This window comes from Phocoena sinus, chromosome 12 (genome assembly GCF_008692025.1).
Source record: "Phocoena sinus isolate mPhoSin1 chromosome 12, mPhoSin1.pri, whole genome shotgun sequence".
NCBI lineage: Eukaryota > Metazoa > Chordata > Mammalia > Artiodactyla > Phocoenidae > Phocoena > Phocoena sinus.
Genome location: NC_045774.1, coordinates 89,750,983 through 89,775,085, shown reverse-complemented (window position 1 = coordinate 89,775,085; position 24,103 = coordinate 89,750,983). Strand labels below are relative to the sequence as shown.

At 40.4% G+C, this 24,103-nt stretch overlaps 1 protein-coding gene across 1 annotated transcript in view; it reads right to left on the bottom strand.

Annotated features, from left to right (window-relative positions):
• Positions 1-24,103, bottom strand: part of EYS (eyes shut homolog) — a 1,696,347-nt gene that overhangs the window by 93,400 nt on the left and 1,578,844 nt on the right. The window contains 1 exon segment of the mRNA XM_032651890.1: positions 10,532-10,714. Coding sequence (XP_032507781.1) covers positions 10,532-10,714 — 183 coding nt within the window.

The following is a 24,103-nucleotide window of genomic DNA, read 5'->3' as shown; positions in this document are numbered from 1 at the left end:
CCATGAGCTTTTTCCTTTTATAATTTTCAAGTTTCCAGTTGTGGCCTTTTCTTTTTCACTTAGAAAATTTCCTTTAACATTTCTTGTAAAGCTGGATTGATTGTGCTGACCTCTATTACCTTTTGCTTATCTGTAAACCTTTTGATTTCTCCATCAAATCTGAATGAAAGCCCTGCTGGACAGTGTATTCTTGGTTGTAAGTTCTTCCCTTTCTTCACTTTAAGTATACTGTGCCACTCTCTTCTGGTCTGCAGAGTTTCTCCCTTCTGGTTGCAGAGTTTCTGCTGATAGCCTTATGGGAGTTCCCTTGTATGTAGCTTGTTGCTTTTCCCTTGCTAATTTTAATATTCTCTCTTTATCTCTAGTTTTTGTCCTTTTAATTACAATGTGTCTTGGTGTGGTCCTTTTAGGATTGATCTTATTTAGAACTCTCTGTGTTTCCTGGACCTAGATGTCTGTTTACTTTCCCAAGTTAGGGAAGTTTTCAACTATTATGTCTTGAAATATGTTCTCTGCCCCCTTTTCTCTCTCTCTTCTCCTTCTGGGACCCCTATAATGTGAATATTATTACGCTTGGTGGTCTCTTAAACTGTCTTCATTTTTGCTTATTCTTTTTTCTGTTCAGCTTCAGTGATTTCCACTACTTTGTCTTCCAGCTCACTGACCCGTTCCTCTGTATCATCTAATCTACTGTTAATTCCTTTTAGTGTATTTTTCATTTTAGTTATGGTATTCTTTACCTCTGTTTGTTCTTCTTTGTATTTTCTGACTCTGTTAAAAACTTCTAACTTCTCAGTCTATTCATCCAATCTTCTCCCCACTTCTTCAAACATTTTTATGATCATTTCATTGAACTGTTTATTGCGTAGATTTCCTACCTCTACTTCACTTAGTTCTTCTTCTAGGGTTTTATCCTGTTCCTTCATTTCAAACTTATTCCTCTACTGCCTCATTTTGCCTACATTGCTGTTTTTATTTCTATATATCTGGTGGTGGGTTGATTCCGTCTCCCAACCTTGGAGAAGTGGCCTTTTGTAGGGGAGTCCTATGTGTCCAAGCAGCACTCTCCCTTGTGGTCACCAGAACTGTATGCTTTAGAGGAACCCCTCTTTGGGCTGTGTGGGTCCTTCTGTTGTGATGGGCTGGCTAGCCTCTGCTCTGGTTGGTTGCCAGGCCTTGCCTTGTGTGGAGCTTGCTGGCCACTGGTGAGTGGGGCCAGGTGATGAGGTGGCTGACTTCAGAACACCTAGGGTTCCTGGGGCTAATACCAGCCCACTGATGGGCAGAGCCGAGTTTCAGGGTGGATGGTTGTGGGGCTGGAGGTCCTGGATCTAGTGTCAGCCTGCTGATGGATGGTACCAGTTCCTCACATGGCTGGCTTCAGGATTTGGGGTATCCCAGAGCTGGTGTCGACCCATTGGTGAGTGGGGCTGGATCCCCAGGTGGTTGTCTGAGGGATCTAAGGTGTCTTGGAACTGGTGTTGGCCTGCTAGTAGGCAGTGTTTGGGCCTGGGGTGGCCCCTGGGGCTAGTGTTGTCCTGCTGGTGGGTGGAACCAGGCACTGGGGTTCTCTGGCTGTAGGGCCTGGGCGGTCCCGATGTTGGTGTTGGCTTGCTGGTGGGCAGGGCTGAAGCCTAGGAAGTCCCAAGGTTAGTGCCAGCCCACAGACGGGTTGAGGCCAGTCCCAGGGTCTCTGGAGGCAGGGGCGCTGGGTGTCCTGGAGTTGGTGTTGGCCTGCTAGTTGTGGAGGCTGAGTCCCAATGGCTGGCTACAGGGCCCCAGGGGTCCCCAGGGCTACCACCAGTGTGCCAGTGTGCAGGGCCAGATCCTGAGCCCTTTGGTGGACAAGGCCATGTCTGGGCACTGTGGGCTCTGGGGGTCCTAAGACAGCCAGCCTGGGGTGAGGCTCTGGCCTTGCCCACTAGCTGCTTGGCCTAAGGTATCCCAGGACTGGTTCTGACAGCCTCGTGAGCCAGGCAAGGTCATGACACTAATAAGCTAGAAGGAGGATTCCAAAGTGGCTTGTTAGCACCAGTGTCCATATGGTAGAACCACCTCCCAAAAAGCCTGTCTCTGGTGTCTGTGTCCCCAGGGTGAGCTCCAGTTAGTTACCTCCTGCCCCTCCAGAAGCCTGTCCAGGATCAGCAGGTGTGTCGACCCAGGCTCCTTTCAAATTACTGCTTCTGCCCTGGGTCCTGGAGTGTGTGAGATTTTGTGTGTGCCTTTTAACAGTGGAGTCTATATTTCCCATGTCCCTCTGGCTGTCCCGAAATTAAGCCTCACTGGCCTTCAGAGTCAAATATTCTGGGGCTCCACTTTTTGGTATAGGACCCCCTGGGGAGCCTGATGTGGGGCTCAGACCCCTTGCTCCTTGGGTAGAATCACAACAATTGTAATTATTCCTCCATTTATGGGTTGCCCACTGGGGTGTGGATCTTGACTGTACTGTATTTCTTCCCCTCCAACCCATCTCGTGTTTTCTTCTTTCTATCTTTAGTTGTAGGAGATCTTTCCTGTTAGTCTTCAGGCCATTCTCATCAGTAGTTGCTCTGTAACAGTTGTAATTTTGGTTTTCCCATGGCAGGAGGTGAGCTCAGGGTCTTCCTACTCCTCCATCTTGGATCTTTCCAAATGGATTCACAAATTCTAACAGACAAATGGATTTTTCCTTTCCCTTCTTTCCTGTCTTGAGTAAAATAAAAGATGTGAGAGGACCCTCGGAGATAATGCTGTGAATTTCCAATTCAATGAACCTGACTTGGTGAATGGCTCCTGATTACTGGTGGGAGTTCCCTTCTGAAGGAACAATTCCTTTTGTGCACACACTTTGTGGGTATATTTGAATATATTCTAAGGCCTGTTAGGCTTTTAGATTTCTGAAAGGAGGAAACTACCTTTTAATCAAATATTCTTGACATTGAACTAGAATGATGTTGACACTGAGACCAAGATAAACTTAACTAAGCTTTCTTTAGTTGACTATGGGTATATTCAGTTTTTGAAAAAAGCTAAATTAGGTATGAATGAAGAATTAGATAAATGTGAGTGATTTTAGGAAAATACCGGAATAAGTTTATGGAGCTAGAATCAAAGCTAAACGTGCTGCAAAGCAAAAAATATATCTAGTTTGACCCAAAAGAATGGAAGTTTCACCAGAGCAATACACATATGGTGTAGGATTCTGGACACTGGAACCATTTTTACCCCGTATTCAGAGACAGACTCTGCTTTAGTGACTGTTACACTAAAATTAAGATAACTGGAGATTTTGAATGAACTCTTAAGGAGCATACAATCTCTATCTTAAGGTCTGTACAGCTTCTAATCATAGTGGGAAACTTTAACTTTGCATTTTGTTGATATGACCATTAAACTATGTATATTCCAGAGCCTTGAAAGCATTGGAACCATACAAAGCCATGTCTGTGATGTTTCTTCATTAGTCATTGTCTACAATGGAGACCATATAGTGTCCAACTCAGAGGATTAAATCGTTAAGATGTGGGCAGTGTTAACTGGCTACTGTTTGTGGCCACATCAAGCTGGTGCCCTGACTTGCAGCTGTGCTAGTGAACAGAAGGGCAAGAGTGATGCTGGCTACAAATGCACCACTGCACTCCCAGCACATGAAAACAGGGTAAGAGTGACGCTGACTACAAATGCACCGCTGCACTCAGATCACATGAGAATAGGGTGAGAGTGACTCTGGTTACAAGTGCACCGCTGCACTCCGAGCACATGAAAGTATGATAAAATGCATTTCCTGGACTTATATCTGGCTCGCAGTTTTCTATCTCTTGAACAAAAGGAGTTGAGAATAGAAAGAGTGGGAAGTCTGGAACTCTCTTGATGTGCTGTCAGAGATGACAACATGAAAACAAGGGATGGAAACACCAGTCGGTGGGTAAACTTGAATTTCCCTGAGATGGAACCCCACGTGCTCACTGGAAGCACAGAACAAACAGTGAGAATGTGGGCTTGGAGTTGATCGATTTTCAGTTTGTTCCTCCACTGGATGCTCTTCTGTGAGACCAAGGTGCTCCCACTGAACTATGCTTAAATGAACACTCCCCTCCATGTAAGTTTAACAAGGAGGGGGGATTTGCTAGGATCTACCTATTTTTGTCATTTGTAACCTTATTTGAGCCCTGGTCAATTTTTCACATATTTCTCAGTCAGTAAAGTGAATTAGCTTAACTTCTTTTTGAATAATCTTAAGATCTCAATTTATTTGATAACTTAGATGACATTGAAGATACAGTCCAGGATGTTTAATTTCAAGAAAATGAAGATTTGATAGTTTGAGGTTGTCAGGTAGAAATCCTCATGGTTTCTCATCACATGATGAACATTTTTCTGTTGTAGAACACTGGCACACACTGCCAGTTGTGACTGGAGGTGGCCAGGCCATGGGGCCCGGCGCTGTGCCACGTGAGGGAGTGGCTGCCCCCACTTGCCCTCTTCTTTCGCGGGGTCTGACCCCAGTTCTGAACAGGCGGAGCTGACAGTTTTGTGTGATGCCCCATCTCTGTTTTTCTGTAGATGACATACACCCCAATTTTTTTCCACACAAAAACATCAAGCTATATTTATGTGCTCTTATTTCAGTTACAGTTACAGGGCTTGAAGTAAACAAGAAATTATTTGGCATGAAATATGAGGTAGCCTTTCATAATTACCGCAGCACAGAAGGCCTGCCTGCAGGTGATGGGCAGAAAGCTATGCACACAATGCACTCAGACGCAGACATCACTTATCCAGGGAGTTATGTATGTTTTCTTGAAAGAGTCTGTCACAGCATCACACCTTTTAATACAGGATAATGTTGAGACTTAAACTTACATTTCAATGATGTGAACAGTAATCCATGTCCTCCCCTCCCCTTTATTTAGGTCCTAACTTTTCTGACACAATCTAGATCAATCTGTGACCACACAGTATTATGAATGAACCAGGAAAGCCTCTGTCTATGGAGAATCCTTCAGTGAGTGAAAGAATCAGTAAGCATGTGATTATTGCTTTCTCACACAGCACCTGCCATGTGAGTGGGGTGTATGAAAGAAATTAAAGACTTAGTTTGTCCAAAAGGAATTTAAGATTAATCTTGATGAGGGATTAGGCAATTGCTGCTATCCTAATGTTTTTGATTTATGAAAATGGTAACTTCATACGATTTGAAGTAGTGATTGTGAATGACAACACAGTATATGATTAGGTTCCAAATTACAGTATAGAAGCTACCTGTTCCATACAGGCTTTGTGTAGGTAGGATATGGGAAACCTGGGTTTGTCAGAGGACCATTACCTGGATGGGTTGTATTGAGGATGGGAAGAGACCTGGGGCAGTTGCTCCAGGCAGGAGGGAGCAGGGAAGGTGATGTGGATGGGACGATGGTTCTCAGATGACATAAGTGGGCTGGGGATGGGCTGGGAGAGAGTGGAGCTAGGGAGGCAAGCCGGACTGCTGCAGAACTAGTTGTAGAGCATTGGCTGAAATGGAAGGGAATGGATGGGAAACACACAGAACGGGAGCACACACCCTGACTGGTCTAGTTGGATGAAATGTCTACTTTCTGAGCTCCATCTTTTCTATCACTTACGTACTTCTTTACATTCAATGATGCCTATGTTCCAGACAAGTATTAGACACCATGATGGATACTTTGTGTACCAGACATAATTTCTGACCTCTGGTTTAGTATTGTTAATAAAATTTTAACAAATTTTAAGTTAACGATAAGTTCACAAAATTTTAAGTACGTTATGTTGTGCTTCCCTAAATTGATTATAAGTTTTAGTGTAACAGAGGCAGAGATTTTTGTATTCATTCTTTCAAAACTGTAATGAGTGTCTACACTTGACAGCCTCTGTTGATAGAAAAAAGAAAAGCCACAGTCCTGGTTGAGAGAGATCCAGACAAACAGTTATAAAATACGGTAACTGTTCCCAGCAAGCTGCAGTGAGATGAATTCTTAAATTTCCTGGAAGTGTTAAAGACTTAAAGATAATTTTCTGAGCTGAGGCTTAAAGGATAGAAGTGGTTTTGAGGCATGAAAGTGAAGTGTGCGTGGCTCAGGAAGATTGGGACAGCCTATGTGAAAGCACAAAGGTGGAGGATGCAGTGAAATGACACAATGACATGACCCAGTGACATGGCACTGTGACATGACACAGTGACATGACCCAGAATGTACACGTGTGCTGATATTGCCGAGTGTAGGGCGGAATGAAGCACAAGAGATTGTGCAAATGGGCAGGGGCTGGACACATGTCTGTGCATGTTATGCAAAGGATCTTAGGTGGTATGTTATGAGGAAGCATGTTGATTAGGCAGTATACGTTCAGACTTCTACGTGGAGAATAGAGAGGGAGAGGGCAGTACTGGGCAGGGAGCCTGGAAAGGAGATTATTGCTACTGCGACCGCCTGTGATAGATAAGCTGGGAGCAAGGAAGGGAAGAAAGAAGAAGCAGAAAAGATGAAAAAGTCATTGGAAGGTAAAATGGACAGACCTTGGTGTTTTATAAAACATGGGGTATAAACTGGAGAGAAGATGACAAGGACCTTGTCTGACTTATTCACAACTGTATCTCCAGCACTGGGAAGAATCCCTCATCTAGGCTCCCAGTAAATAGCTGTCAAAGTGAATAGAAGGGAGAAATCCAGATGACTCCTGGGTTCTGGAGGAAGCACAATGTTTATACCAGTCACCAGTGGAAGGAATATGGGAGGGGAAGATCAGGTATTCCTCTGTGGACCGATGTGGGACAGACTGGTGGTTTTTAGAAGAGCCGAACTATAAGACACAAGTGATAAGGGAGCGAAGGAAGAATTGGTAATGAAGGAAATGCCAAATATGACTGCAGAAAGACAGGACGAGTTTTAGGTTAGGTTAAAATCCTACGTCAAGAGAGACATTTTCAAGCTTAAATGTTTGACAGGGTAATTTGTCCAGAGTTCAATGTGCATGAAATCTGGCAAAATCAGAGTCTGGCTCTGGGGACTCGAGGAAGAACATCACCCGTGTTGGGGAGTGAAGAAGTTCCCTTGCCTTTTCACGTCCCAAATTAGAGATTGGCTTATAGTTCAAGTTATCATACGAACTCTGTGGCTTTGTGCATCTTTTAACCTGAGAAAGACAAAGGCAGCATGTGAAATGTGGTTTTAGTAACAACCAAAGCACAGGTCAGAGATTTATGTTACTATACAATAATACCTATATGTGGAGATACCACTGTTAGAAGCACTAACTTGGGTCCTAGTTTCTTATATAGAACAGAAAATTGCAAATTGTGTGGTTAATGTTGATCATAATAATATATTTTAAAGGAATATGTGTTTATTTAACCAATAACTTTATGCTACATAAATTGAAAAATCTTCCCTGCCTAGGATATTATGAGCAATAACTGCATATCTTAGTCTGTCCCCACATATGGTCTAATTTAGCTGGTCCTTAGGGGTTTTTTTTGTATGGCTGCTCTATAATATTAGTTGCATGAAAAGCACCTAACGTTCTTGATAAAAGTCTATTATTTTAATTCAAGAGGGCCTGTGAATTAATATTTTAACAAGCACCATCGTGTAATTCCGATACAGGTGTGAAGAGGTTCTACCTGGAGAAATCCCCCCTTGAGAAGCTCTTTGGCCTGACTTGCATTTTTTAGCCGGTGTTCTTGCTCTCTCTGGTGGTACAAGGTGGAATTGTATGTTTCAGAGTTTTCATTTTCACTGATTGGCAGATAGAGCGCCACAATTAATCTACTAGTTATCCAGCCTTTCTTTAGCCATGCTGTAAACCTACGGATGCAAGTGCTGCATTAGCATTCATCTCCCTACACACAAAAGAGATGTGAGAAGACCAGAAAGTGTAACGTGAAATTTCATACCTCAGAAGTGCTGTGACCAAGACAATGCTTTTACATTTTTTGGTTTGGAGAATTTTGAAGGAATCTGTAGCTGAAGAGTATTGAAGAGGCATTTGGTGGCAGCATTTTCATGGGCCAAATGTTTATCTTTTGCTTGGGTTCTTCCTCTGTGAATCGTTTAGGACTCAGACTCAAGCTTTGTGACGCTCATTTGAATTTTTCATTTGCCAGTTTGTTTTTTGCTAATGGAAAGGATATAATTGCATGCAGAGTAAAGAGTTAAGGGTAGGAATTCCTTCTTCTTTTCCTTCTTTCCTCCCTGCCTTCTGGCAGTCATTCAACAGATGTTTATTACAGCCCCCTGAGGGAGGCTTTGTGGGTGATACAGTGATAACCGGGACACCATTTCTCTGAATGAGGAGAGAAATGTAGCCCACCAAGGCCTGTCATGAGGGCTCCATGCCCAAAGTGCAGGGCAGCTCAGCAACCCTCAGAGGAAGGAGAGAGTAACCATGGGGAAATCATTACTGAGAAGACGGCATCTGAACTGCAAGTCCCTGAGACTGGCCACTCTAAGAACCTTCGTGTAACTGAGTTGCTGAATTATATGACATACAATTGTCTGTGCTTATTGTGGGTATTTTATTCAGTGCTGATTATGTATCGGGCAGTGTGCTAAGTGTGGGTGTATAAAGTTCAGGAAGGATTGTAATCAAGCAGGACCCTGTGGCGCCACCCCGGGGCAGAGCCCCGCCACCCCACCATGTCCTCTGCCAGCCTTTTGTCCGTAGAAAAACTTTACTTAAAGAATAAATTTAATCAGAGAAATGAGAAATGTGGAAAGAAAGGAAAACTGTTAAGCGAGACGAAGTAATAATAGTTTAGCCATTAAACAAAGTCAAGGACCTTTAGTTCCTCCTCCAGGGCTGTAGATACTATTCTGAGCCATGTCCTTTGAGCTGCTTTGCAGATACTGAAACCCTCACCAGGTGGAAGAAGTTAACTGCATGTGCCCACAAGCACGAAGACCCCAGGTGGAATCAGAAGGTGGATGATGTTGACTCCCAGTTACCGCACCACAAGCCAATCAGAAGAAGGTCCACAAGCTGATCATACACCCCACACCCCCACTCCCTTATCCTGTCTTTTAAAACCTTTCCCTCGAAGCCTTCAGGGAGTTTGTGACTTTCAAGCATGAGCTGCCCTGGACCCCTTGCTTGGCGCCTGCAATAAACGCTGCACTTTCCTTCACCACACCCAGTGTCGGTAGATTGGCTTTACTGTGCTCAGGTGAGCAGACCTGAGTTTGGTTCGGTAACAGGATGGCTTGGTCTCTGTCTACCTAGAGATCCCATTCTCGTAGTAGAGGCAGACAGGAAACAAAATAGATAAATGATAATAGATAACTATCTACAAAATAGATAAATGAATTGTAAATTGAGGTAAGGGCTTTGAAGGAAGTAACCAAGAGGCTAAGGTAGAGAATAACTTGGTTGGGGTGAGGTGAGACCTGCTTTTGTGGAGGTGGCTGGAGAAGGCCTCCTGCAGCAGCACAAGCAATGATGTTGCGAGTCCAGTGCTCCCTGCTGCTGAGTCCATGTCTTAACCATGTTCGTCCTCCCAGCTCTGACGGGGAATCACCATCATTATACTCATTTGAACAGAGGAGACTGAGGCACAGGGACACTAAGTAATTTGACGTGTAGTCTCTAAGTGGTGGAGACCAGATCCAAACCTACCTTTCAGGCCCAGAGCCTGCTCTCTTTACCACTCTGACAGGCATCTCCCGCCAAGGGTGTGGAGGGGAGAGCACATATGGGGCTCAGAGGCAGGAGAGTTCTCACGGGATAAAGCAGCCCTCGTGCTCCCAGAGGTGGGGCGAGGCTGCACAGCACCCTTCCCTTGGGGTGTGGGCTTCTTTCAGACACGTGTTAATACAGAAACAGGCATTGGGCGAGTTGAAAAGGACAGAATTCTTTAGCTGCCCTAGCACTGTAGAATTTATGATGAGAAAGGTCATTTTCTGGTGTAACATTTTGATTTCACAGTGGAGGACCCCCAGCTCAGAGAAGATAGGTGATTAATTGCTTAACTAGTTAGTTGCTGACTTGTGAGTACAACATACATGCTTTTCCTTGATCCCACGTGTGCATAACTGGTTTCTACTTAACACACAAATTTAGCTTATAAATTGCTTTCCCACCAATTGAAGGGCACTGGAGTACATGATTACAGACTAGTACTTTCTTAAATTCTTGCTCCTTTAATTTGGGATGGTTTTCTTTGAGGGCAACCATTCCCATTTCATGACACGTGGTAAAATGTGTTTCTTCTGAGAATTTCCCTTCTCTCCTCTGTGGAAATGCAAAGAAACAGAGGACAGGACCAGTCGATAAGCTCACTTCTCTTGTGACTCACCCCCTTCTCTTTCTTCACGTTTGCTGGCAGGAGTTACAATTCCCTGATTATAAGAGGTGGCCTGATGTGAACAGGGCTTGGAGGTCAAGGGCTGATGCACACCTTGGACAAGGCACACGCTTGAGGAGCAGACAGGAGGAGGCTGATCCAGGCAAGCACCTGCCTCACCCACAGCCATAGTCCCTGAGGAAGCTTTCAAGTATTCAAAAAACCTAAGCAAGCCCTAGAGGGTTCAGGTAATCTTACCATGGCCTTTCTGTCCAGTGAACAATAACAAGTTGTCTTGCACTGCTGAGTGGTTGTTTGCCAGCTGAAACTTCAAGTGGAACTCGTAATCATAGCTGATGTCTGGGACCCGCGAATAAGCCAGGAACGAGGTATATCCAAAGGCATCCATCCCACTGAGCCTGGGCTGGGTGATGTGAACAGCTGTGGAAAAGGCCAAAGCAAACAGTTAAAACAAGCCTGTTCATGGACTTGTAAGAGGAGGGTTGTGTTTTACTGCTGCATCTCGCCGCATAGTCTGTTTACTATCACATTAATTATACATATGTGCCCTTCATCATTGAGCAACTCAGAGATTCAATAGGGAATTCAAATCCAGAACAAAGGAAGGGTAGTGTTTTGAGATCGTGTGTATAATCCTTTAACTCACATACCCTTTCGACATGAAGACTTTACTTAAAGAGCAAAATTCTACATTTTGGAGATTAATTTTAGAAATAGAAAAGATCATACGCAGTCAAAGTATTTGCCTAGGTGCTTTGTAACAATAATTTGGCATCCAAATGCAAGATATGACTTAGAGAGGGACTCACAGCTTGGAACAAACTGAGCTTCTCTAACTCTTTACTTTTCTAAGAGCCAAAGGTCAGGGGTAGGAAGGCCAAGAGATGGGAAGGAAATGGATGTTTCCATCACCATATTGTGAATGACCTGAAATTTCCTTGAAGTGAAATCGCTGTCTAAAAGAAATACTCTTCCTTACTTTGTTCAGACACGTGTTAGATAGTGAAAGCGTGGGTTTCAATAGGCCTGAAACTGTAGGGAGATTTAGTAGAAACAGGAAATGGTAAAACCCAGAAGTACAAGGGCCAGTGCAGACAAATAAGATTTAGTTGAGGGTCGCTATCAGCCAGCTAGCTTCTCTTTTCATCCTGCCTCTAATCTTGTATCCACATTTTCTCTTTCATTGTTCTGTTTCCTTCATAAATAGTCCCAACTGGCTTTTATTTCCTCACTCCAAGGGGAACAGGGAACAGGAAGGGGGATTTTGACCCCCTTCCTGACTACTGTGAATGGTATCCCCAGATTAAAGGATGTTCCTAGAATCTATCTTCATTCGTTCAAGACAGCTCAATAGAGGGAAGAAAGCTTGTCTTGATTACTTTATAATGCTCCCTTCTCAAGAGGTGGTGGCTCTCTCACGAAGTCGTAAAACTAGAATTTTTACAAACTTTAAGAAATATCCTCACTCTGGTACTTAACACTTAAAACAAAAGAGTTGTTATGTCTGGTTATAATTGTTTATATAGCAAATAATTCTGCTATCCTGGGAAAAAGAATTCTATTTATCAGAGGCTTTTATTTCTGCTTGTTTCACATAACTATTCAAGTAGGGATTTGTATGGAGTCAGCTGAATACTTCATTTTGATATTTTATTAAAATCTTATCAGTTTATTCCTTGGGATGTGTGTCCTAGGATAAGTAAACATTTTCTCAAAACTCACCAGAATCTGAATTAGGATTTTGAGACATACCACCTTTTATATATATATATAATCTAATGAAGTAATTGGTGGTTTGTGTTTCAGAGATAATAAGTCTTCCCATCAGGGATTTCAGTGGTTCTGTAAGTAGGATGGTTGAAGGAAATTAAATAAAATTAACTGGGATTGAAGCAAAATAAAAATATTGATGGTGTTTGAATGTTGGCATTAAAAACAGTTAAAATAGAATTCAATTAAATACTAAAAATAAGGATGTCTTTCTTTTATAACATTTCTTCCTGTTAATAATTTACAACTGAGTCTACTAAAAGTTTTTGTACATTTAGCTTAGATCAACAAATACATATGTAGTTCACTATCTGACCCTGAGCTAGATATTGGTGACACAAGGATAATAAAGCACAATCCTTACCCTCAAGGAGCTAGTGTGTGGTCAGTTAAATTACTCAACTGAACTAGACTGAATCTTGGCTGATGACAGCAGTTCACCTACAGGTGACAAGCAAAGATCATTTCAGGTGGAAAGAACAACTTATACTACAATAAGGAGGCCAAAAAGCATGTCATACTCAGGGAACCCATGGAGTTTGCAAGTGTTAGAATGAAGTATAAAAAGGAAAGTGGAAGCAAATGAAATGACATAGTTAAGACAGGGGTCAAATTATGAAGGGTTTGATATTTTCCTCATAATTTTTGAGTAGTTAAGCAGATATCAAAGTTGCCTTTTAGAAATATCACTGTAGTGATGAAATGTGAAGGCTGGATTAGACAGGGGGAACTGGAGGAGAAACCTTTGGTCAAGAATGATAAGGAGGACTTTGAGGACATTGGGAAGTCTAACAATGAGTTCAGCTTGTACTGGGGGGGCAGTGGTGGCCCATGTCCACGTGCTCAGTGGTTTGTCTCCCAGCAAGAGCACCCAGCTCCGCTCACTCCACATGGCAGCTTAGCACTGGATCTGGGGCAGACAGGTCCTGGGAGAAGTCAGCCACAAGGCAGCCCAGATCTCAGGTGGCAGCACAGCCACTTCAATTTCTGCAGCAATAACACCCTGACCCCCAGGCCACAGCATTGTACTAGATCTGGGATGAACACAACAGGGCTTTCCCTGTTTCTGAGTGGAACTGCAGACACCTGCATGGGAGGCACATATGTTTGCTGTGACTGCATGGACCTCACTTGCTTCAGCAATCACACACTTAAGAGTAATGAAGCCTTATTGAACCTGACCCTCAGGGCTTCCACCCCAAGAGCTGGGGAAAAGACCCTGACACTGACAGAATGGTAACAGCCACAGAGCAGAGAAGAAGCCCTGCCTCACATCCTACACAGGCTTTAAATCCCCCAACACAAACCACGCCCCCTATCAAGGAGATAACAGCCAGCACACACTGAGGAAAGATATAGTTGGTTTCCATACCACAACCAGCTCTACCACCAAAACTGTTAGAAACACACAGTCTGTACAATGATGCTCCCACATAAAAACACCCTTCAAGACCACAATAGATAACTGTTTCTCTCAAATTCATAGAGACAGAAAAAGTTAAATAAAATAAAAAGGCAGAGGAACTACTCCCAATTAAAAGAGGAAGAGACACCCCCACCCCCAAAGAACATATAATGAAACAGACTTTACTGGTTCAACAGACCCAGATTTCAAAGAGGTGGGAATAAAAATGCTAACTAAGTTAAGAAAGATTATTGATATAAACACAGATAACTGTAACAAGGAAATAAAAGTTATGAAGATGAATCAATCAAAAATAGATAATTCAGTTTCAGAGATAAAAAGCAATCTTCACAGGGAACTATATTCAACATCTTGTAATAACCTCTAATGGAAAGAATATAAAAAAGAATATATTGATATATCTATATATCTATCTATATATAACTGAATTACTTTGCTGTACACATACAACTAACTCAACATTGTAAATCAACTATACTTCAAAAAAAGAAAAAGAAAAAGTAAAAGAAAGCAGTCTAGAAGTAATAAATAGCCAATTAAATGAGACAGAAGAACGAATAAGTGACCTGGAAGATAAAATAATGGAAACCACCCAATCAGAAGAGCAGACAAAAAAACAATAAGAAATGAAACCAACATAAGGTCTATGGGAAAATATAAAGCAAACCATTTTATGCATGGTATGAGTTCCAGAAGGAGAAGAGAGAGAGAAGATCAAAAATGTAGTTGAAGAAATTAAGGCTGAAAACTTCCCAAACCTAAAGAAGGAAACAGATATCCAGGTACAGAAAGAGCCAAGCATTCCAAAAAAGATAAACCCAAACAGACCTACACTAAGGCATCATAATTAAAATGGCAAACGTTAAAGATAAAGAGAGGATTTTTATGGCAGCAAGAGAAAAACAAAGGGTCAGATACAAGGGAATCCACATAAGTTTTCAACTGATTTCTCTGCAGAAACTTTGCAGGCCAGAAAGGAGTGTCATGATATATTTCAAGTCCTGAAAGGGAAAATCTGCAACCTAGGATACTCTACCCAGCAAGATTATCATTTAGAATAAAAGGAGAGATAAAGAATTTCTCAGACAAGCAAAAACTAAAACAATTCAGCAATACTAAACCTACCTTAAAAGAAATAATGAAGGATCTTCTTTAAGTAGAAAAAAAGCAAGAATCTATAGGAAAGGAAAAAAATCACAGAGGAAAGGCAAATATATAATCAGTACTGAAGATCAATTAAATAAGATAGTACATACACTAAAAACAATAAAAGAATTATAAAAGCAAGTATAATGATAATAAGCAGTAAAAGAGGATGTAAGAGAATATGAAGATGTAAAATAGGACATCAAAATCACAAAGTGTGGGGGAGGGGAGTAGAAAAGGTAGACCTTTTAGAATATATTTGAACTTGAATGATTGTCAGTTTAAAGCAAGTAGACATATTATGGGTCAACATACATGAACTCCATGGTAACCACAAATCAAAAACATACAATAGATTCACAAAAGCCAAAAAGAAAGGGACTCAAGCATACTACAAAAGAAAACCATCAAATCACAAAAGGAAAAGCAAAAAGAAAAATGAACAAAGAGCTACAAAAACAACTGGAAACCAAAAATTAAAACAGCAATAAGTACATACCTATCAATAATTACTTTAACTGTCAATGGATTAAATGCTCTGATCAAAAGACATAGGGTGGCTTATAGGATAAAAAAAGAAAAGAGAACCTGCAATATGCTGCATTCAAGAGACTCACTTCAAGGCAAAGGACACATACAGACTGAAAGTGAAGGGATAGAAAAAGGTATTGCATGCAAATGGAAGCAACAGGAAAGTGGGGGTAGCAATATTCATATCTATTAACATAAACTTTAAAACAGGGCATAAAGAAAGACAAAGAAGGACATTATATAATGATAAAAAGATCAATACAGAAAGGGGATATTACACACATTAACATATACACACCCAATGTTGGAGCACCTAAATATATAAAGCAAATACTAACAGATGTAGAGGGAGAAACTGACAATAATACAATAATAGTAGGAGATTTTAACACCCCATTGACATCAATGGACAAATCATCCAGACAGAAAATCAATAAGGCAACAGAGGTTCTATATGACCCAATAGATCAGTTAGACTTAATTGATATCTACAGGACACTACATCCAAAAAAAGTAGAATACACATTATTTTCAAGTGTGCATGGAACGTTCTCTAGGATAGACCACATACTAAGTCACAAAATGAGCCTCGATAAATTTAAGAGGCTAGAAATTATATCAAGCATCTTTTCTGATCACAATGATATGAAACTAAAAATCAATTACAGGAAGAAAAATGGGAAAAAACCAAACACATGGAGACTAAACAACATGAAAAAACAGTGGGTCAATGATAAAATCAAAGAAGAAATTAGAAAAGGAAACAAACGAAAATGAAAACACAACTTTATAAAATCTATGGGATGTACCAAAAGCAGTTCTAAAAGGAAAGCTGATTCCCAAAGACTGAAGAGGTGGGAACACTTCTAAATTTATTCAATGAGTCACCATCACCCTGATACCAAAACTAGAAAAAGAAACTACAGAAAAAGAAAAACACAGGTCAATATCTGATGAATAAATGCAAAAACCATCAACAAAACATTAGCAAATGGAATCCAAAAATACATAAAAAGAATCGTACACTATTATTAAGTGGAATTTATCCCAGGGATATAAAAGTGGTTCACTATTCACAAATCAGTCAATGTGATACGTCACATTAACAAAATAAGGGATAACACCCATATGATTATCTCAATAGATGCATAAAAAGCATTTGATAAAATTCAACATCTATTCATGAGAAAAACTCTCAAAGTTGGTATAGAGGGGCTATATCTCAACATAATAAAGACCATTTATGACAAACCCACAGCCAACATAACACTCAATGGTGAAAAGCTGAAAGCTTTCCTGCTAAAATCTGGAACAAGAGTAAGATGCCCACTCTCACCACTTCTATTCAACATAGTATTGAGAGCCCTAGCCACAGCAATCAGATAAGGAAAAGAAATAAAAATTATCCAAATTGGAAGGGAAGAGGTAAAATTGTCATTATATGCAGATGACATGATAATATATATAGAAAATCCTAAAGACTCCACACAAAAAACTGTTAGAACTGATAAACAAATTTAGCAAGGTAGCAGGATACAAGATTAACATGCAGAAATCTGTTGAATTTCTTTAAACTAACAATGAAATATCAGAAAGGGAAAGCAAAAAAAAAAAAAAAATCCCGTTTAAAATTGCATTAAAAAATACTTAGGAATAAACCTGACCAAGGAGGTGAAATACCTATATGCTGAGAACTATTAAATGTTGATAAAGGAAATTGAAGATGATTCAAAGAAATGGAAAGATATCTCACACTCCTGGATTGGAAGAATTAATATTGTTAAAACGGCCATACTGCCCAAAGCAATATACAGACTTAATGTGACAACTTTCAAATTACCCATGACATTTTTTATGGAACTAGAGCAAATAATCCTAAAATTTATATGGAAACATAGAAGACCCAGAATTGTCAAAACAATCCTGAAGAAAAAGAACAAAGCTGGAGGCATAACTCTTTCAGACTTCAGACAATACTACAAAGCTACAGTAATCAAAACAGCATGGAATAAGCACAAAAACAGACATATGGATCAATGGAACAGAACAGAAAGCCGAGAAATAAACTCACACCCCTATGGTCAACTAACCTTTGACAAAGGAGGCAAGAATATACAATGGAGAAAAGCCAGTCTCTTCAGCAAGTGGTATTGGGAAAGCTGGACAGCTGTATGTAAATCAATGAAGTTAAAACATGCCTTCACACCATACACAAAAATAATCTCAAAGTGGCTAAAAGACTTAAATATAAGACGTGACACCATAAAACTCCTAGAAGAGGACATAGTCAAAACATTCTCTGACATAAATCATAAGAATGTTTTCTTAGGTGAGTCTCCCAAGGCAATAGAAACAAAAACAAACAAATGGGATGTAATTAAACTTATAAGCTTTTGCACAACAAAGGAAACCATAAACAAAACAAAAAGATAATCTATGGACTGGGAGGAAATATTTGCAAATGACGGACTGAAAAGGGCTTAATTTCCAAAACATACAAACAGCCCATATAACTCAATAATATAAAAACAAACAACCCAATTGAAAAATGGCCAGAAGACATAAACAGACTTTTCTCCAAAGAAGATATACAAATGGCCAAAAAGCACATGAAAATATGCTCAGCATCGCTAATTATTACAGAAATGCAAATCAAAACCACAGTGAAGTATCACCTCACACCAGTTAGAATGGCTATCATCAAAAAATAATAAATGCTGGAGAGGGTGTGGAGAAAAGGGAATCCTCCTACACTGTTGGTGGGAATGCATATTGGTGTACCCACCATGGAAAACAATATGAAGCTTCCTTAACAAAGTAAAAATAGAGATACCGTATGATCCAGCAGTCCTACTCCTGGGCATATATCCAGAGAAAACTCTAATTTGAAAAGATAAATACACTCCTATGTTCATAGCAGCACTATTTACAATAACAATGACATGAAAGTAACCTAAATGTCCACTGACAGATGAGTGGATAAAGAGATATGGTGTGTAATATGTATATATAATGGAGTATTACTCAACCATAAAAAAGAATGAAACATTGCCATTTGCAGCAACATGCATGGACTTAGACAATATTACACTTAGTGAAATAAGTCAGACAGAGAAGGACAAATACTATATGGTATCACGTATATGTGGAATCTAAAACATAATACAAATCAGTTTGTGTACAAGACAGAAACAGACTCACAGACATAGAAAACAAACTTATGGCTACCAAAGGGGAGAGGGTTGGATGGACAAATTAGGAATATGGGATTAATAGATACAAAGTAATATACATAAAATAGATAGGCAACAGGGACTTACTATATAGCACAGAGAATTATACTTAATATCTTGTAATAAGTTATAACAAAATAAAATCTGGGATTAAGAAAATCCCTGAAACTGAATCACTATTCTGTACACTTAAAACTAACAACATTATGAATCAACTACACTTTAATTTAAAAAAACAAGAAAAATAATCCCTGAAACATAGGGCTTCACATTGTAATATCTGCATTACAGTTTATGGCATAACTTTGAGAATAACATTTTCATGCATCTGTATAACTCACATTACATAAACTGTAAATTTATTCTGGGTTCAATAATCTTTGTGATAAATCAAATTTCCCAGACATTACACACATGGAATATTCCAGAACTTATGTGTTTTGAACACTTTTCTCCTCCCTAACACATGAGTTTCTTTATGCCAGTGGACATTTAGTTAAGAAATTAAGAAACATCAATGTTGGAATGAGTCATCAGTCAAGTTCAGTGGAAAAAAAAAAATTGTTTTAGCTTTTTAATCTCTTATTTTTTAAACCATGGATCTATAAATGTGCTTTTCTATACTCCAAAGTAACAAAAGAAACTAATCAAAATGGCAGAGAGTAAGATGTGGAGATCACCTTCCTCCTCATAAATACATCAAAAATACATCTACATGTGGAACAACTCCTACAGAACACCTACTGAATGCTGGCAGAAGACCTCAGACTTCCCAAAAGGCAAGAAACTCCTTACGTATCTGGGTAGGGAAGAAGAAAAAAGAAAAAGCAGAGACAAAAGAATAGGGACGGGACCTGCACCAGTGGGAGGGAGCTGTGAAGGAGGAAAAGTTTCCACACACTAGGAAGCCCCTTCACTTGTGGAGACTGTGGGTGGTGGGGGGAAGCTTCGGAGCCACGGAGGAGAGTGCAGCAACAGGGGTGCAGAGAGAAAAGTGGAGAGATTCCTGCACAGAGAATCAGTGACCAGCACTCACCAGCCTGAGAGGCTTGTCTGCTCACCCACCGGGGCAGGTGGGCGCTGGGAGCTGAGGCTCCGGCTTCGGATGTCAGATCCCAGGGAGAGGACTGGTGTTGGCTACATGAACACAGTCTGAAGGGGGTTAGTGCACCACAGCTAGTCAGGAAGGAGTCTGGGAAAAGGTCTGGACCTGTCAGAGAGGCAAGAGACCATTGTTTTGGGGTGCGCTAGGAGAGGGGATTCAGAGCTCCACCTAAATGAGCTCCAGAGATGAGTGTGAGCCTCGGCTATCATATTGGACCACAGAGATGGGCATGAAATGCTAATGCTGCTGCTGCTGTAGCCACCAAGAATCCTGTGTGCAAGCACAGGTCACTATCCCCACCCCTCCAGAGCCTGTGCAGCCCGCCACTGCCACAGTCCCGTGATCCAGGGACAACTTCCCCAGGAGAACACATGATCAGCCTCAGGCTGTAACAACATCATGCTGGCTTCTGCCGCTGCAGGCTCACCCCGCATTCCAATTATGACTACCGTATCTCTCCCTCTCCCTGGCCTGAGTGAGTAAGAGAGCCCTAATCAGCTGTTGCTTTAACCCCCTCCTCTATGGGTGGGTAACAGACAACTGAGGGTGGCCTACATGTAGAGGCAGGGCCAAAACCAAAGCTGAAGCCCAGGAGCTGTGCGAACAAAGAAGAGAAAGGGAAATTTCTCCATGCAGCCTCAGGAGCAGCAGATTAAATCCCACAATCAACTTGATAAACCCTGCATCTGAAGAATACCTGAATAGACAACAAATGTTCCCAAAATTCAGGTGGTGGACTTTGGGAACAACTGTAGACTTGGGGTTTGCTTTCTTTGCCTAATCTGTTTCTGGTTTTATGTTTAGCTTAGTTTAGTATTTAGTGATTATTTTCATTGTTGGATTTTTGCTTTGTTGGGTTGATTGCTCTCTTCCTTTTTTATATATATGTATATTTTTTCTCCCTTTTCTCTTTTTGTGACTGTGTATGTTTCTTTGTGTGATTTTGTCTGTATAGGTTTGCTTTTACCATTTGTTCTAGGGTTCTGTCTATTCATTCTTTTTTCTTTCTTTCTTCCTTTTTTTCTGAGCTGTGTGGCTGGCAGTGTTTTGGTGCTCCAGCTGGGTATCAGGGCCTGAGCCTCTGAGGTGGGAGGGTCGAGTCCAGGACACTGGACCAACAGAAACCTCATGGACCTTTGTAATATCAATTGGCAAGAGCTCTCCCAGAGATCTCTCTCTCAACGCTAAGACACAGCTCCACTCAATGACCAGAAAGCTCCAGTGCTGGATGCACCATGCCAAACAACTAGCAAGACATGAACACAACTACCCATAAGCAGAGAGGCTGCCTAAAGTCACACTAAGTCCACAGACACCCCAAAACACACCACTGGACATGGCCCTGCCCACTGGAAGGAAAAGATCCAGCCTCACCCACAAGAACACAGGCACCAGTCCCCACTGAACAAACCACACCCACTGGGGGCAGACATGAAAAATAACATGAGCATTGAACCTGCAGCCTGCAGAAAAAGGAGGTCCTGAACACAGTATGTTAAACAAAATGAGAAAACAGAGAAACATGCAGCAGATGAAGGAGTAAGGTAAAAAACCACCAGACCAAACAAATGAAGAGGAAATAGGCAGTCTATCTGAAAAAGAATTCAGAGTAACGACAGTAAACAGGATCACAAATCTTGGAAATAGAATGGAGAAAATACAAGAAATGTTTAACAAGGACCTAGAAAACTAAAGAGCAAACAAACAATGATGAACAGCACAATAAATGAAATTAAAAATTCTCTAGAAGGAATCAATAGAAGAATAACTGAGGTAGAAGAAAGGATAAGTGACATGGAAGAAAAAATAGTGTCTCAGAGACCTCTGGGGCAACATTAAATGCACCAACAATCGAATTATAGGGATCCCAGATAAAGGAGAAAATGAAAGGGTCTCAGAAAATATTTGATAGGATTATAGTTGAAAACTTCCCTAACATGGGAAAGGAAATTGTCAATCAAGTCCAGGAAGCATAGTGTCCCATACAGGATAAGTCCAAGGAGAAACACAACAAGACCCATATTAATCAAGCTATGAAAAATTAAATGCAAACAAAAAATATCAAAAACAGTAAGGGAAAAGAAACAAATAACATACAAGGGAATCCCAATAAGGTTGACAGCTGATTTTTTTTTTTTTTTTTTTTTTTTTTTTTTTAATGCGTTACGCGGGCCTCTCACTGTTGTGGCCTCTCCCGTTGCGGAGGACAGGCTCCGGACGCGCAGGCTCAGCGGCCATGGCTCACGGGCCCAGCCGCTCCGCGGCATGTGGGATCCTCCCAGACCGGGGCACGAACCCGTGTCCCCTGCATCGGCAGGCGGACTCTCAACCACTGCGCCACCAGGGAAGCCCGACAGCTGATTTTTCAGTAGAAATTCTGCAGGCCAGAAGGGAGTGGCAGGACATATTTAAAGTGATGAAAGGGGAAAAAAAACTACAACCAAGATTACTCTACCCAGCAAGGATCTCATTCAGATTCGATGGAGAAATTAAAACCTTCACAGACAAGCAAAAGCTAAGAGAATTCAGCAGCGTAAATCCAGCTTTACAACAAATGCTAAAGGAACTTCTGTAGGCAGGAAACACAAGAGAAGGAAAAGACCTAAAATAGCAAACTGAAAACAATTAGCAAAATGGTAATAGGAACATACATATTGATAATTACCTTAAATGTAAATGGATTAAATCCTCCAACCAAAAGACGCAGACTGGCTGAATGGTTACAAAAACAAGATGCATATATATGCTGTCTACAAGAGACTCACTTCAGACCTAGGGACACATACAAACTGAAAGTGAAGTATGGAAAAAAAAAATCAAAAGAAAGCTGGAGTAGCAATTTTTATATGAGACAAAATAGACTTTAAAATAAAGACTATTACAAGAGACAAAGAAGGACACTACATTATGATCAAGGGATCAATCCAAGAAGAAGATATAACAATTGTAAATGTTTATGCACCCAACATAGGAGCACCACAATACATAAGGCAAATGCTAACATCCATAAAAGGGGAAATTGACAGTAACACATCATAGTAGGGGGCTTTAACACCACACTTAAACCAATGGACAGATGATCCAAAATGAAAATAAATAAGGAAGAACAAGTTTTAAAAGACATATTACACCAGATAGACTTAATGAATATTTATAGTACATTACATCCAAAAATAACAGAATACACTTTCTTCTTAAGTGCTCTAGAACATTCTCCAGACAGATCAGATCTTGAATGACAAATCAAGCCTTGGTAAATTTAAGAAAATTGAAATTGATCAAGTATCTTTTTGGACCACAATACTATGAGAATTGATATCAATTAGAGGAAAAAAACTGTAAAAAATACAAACAAATGGAGGCTAAACAATACTTTATTAAGTAACCAAGAGATCATGGAAGAAATCAAAGAGGAAATCAAAAAATACCTAAAAACAAATGACAATGAAAACACAATGAGCCAAAACCTTTGGGATGCAGCAAAAGCAGTTCTAAGAGGGAAGTTTATAGCAATACAATCCTATCTCAAGAAACAAGAAAAATCTCAAATAAACAACTTATCCTTACACCTAAAGCAATTAGAGAGAGAAGAACAAAAAAACCCCATAGTTAGCAGAAGGAAAGAAGTCATAAAGATTAGATCAGAAATAAATGAAAAAGAAATGAAGGAAACAATAGCAAAGATCAATAAAAGTAAAAGCTGGATCTTTGAGAAGATAAGTAAAATTGATAAACCAGTAGCCAGACTCATCAAGAAAAAAAGGGAGAAGACTCAAATAAACAAAATTAGAAATAAACAAGGAGATGTAACAACTGACACTGTGGAAATATGAAGGATCATGAGAGATTACTACAAGCAAGTATATGCCAATAAAATGAACCACCTGGAAGAAATGGACAAATTCTTAGAAAAGTACCACCTTCCAAGAATGAACCAGGAAGAAATAGAAAATATGAAGAGATCATTCCCAAACACTGAAATTGAAACTGTGATTAACAATCTTCCAACAAACAAAATCCAATGACCTGTGGCTTCAGAGGCGAATTCTATCAAACATTAAAAGAAGAGTTACAGCTATATTTCTCAACTTTTCCAAAATATAGCGGAGGGAGGAACACTGCCAAAGTCATTCTACAAGGCCACCATCACCATGATACCAAAACCAGACAAAGATGTCACAAATAAAGAAAACCACAGACCAATACCACTGATGAACACAGATGCAAAAATCCTCAACAAGATACTAGCAACAGAATCCAACAGAACACCAAAAGGATCATACACCATGATCAATTGAGCTTCATCCCAGGAATGTAAGGATTCTTCAATATACGCAAATCAATCAATGTGATACACCATATTAACAAACTGAAGGATAAAAACCATATGATAATCTCGATAGATGTAGAAAAATCTTTCGACACAATTCAACACTCATTTATGATAAAAACTCTCCAGAAAGTGGGCATAGAGGGAACCTACCTCAACATAATAAAGGCCATATATGATAAACCCACAGCCAACATCATTCTCAATGGTGAAAACTGAAACCATTTTCTCTAAGATCAGGAAAAAGACAAGGTAGCCCACTTTCATC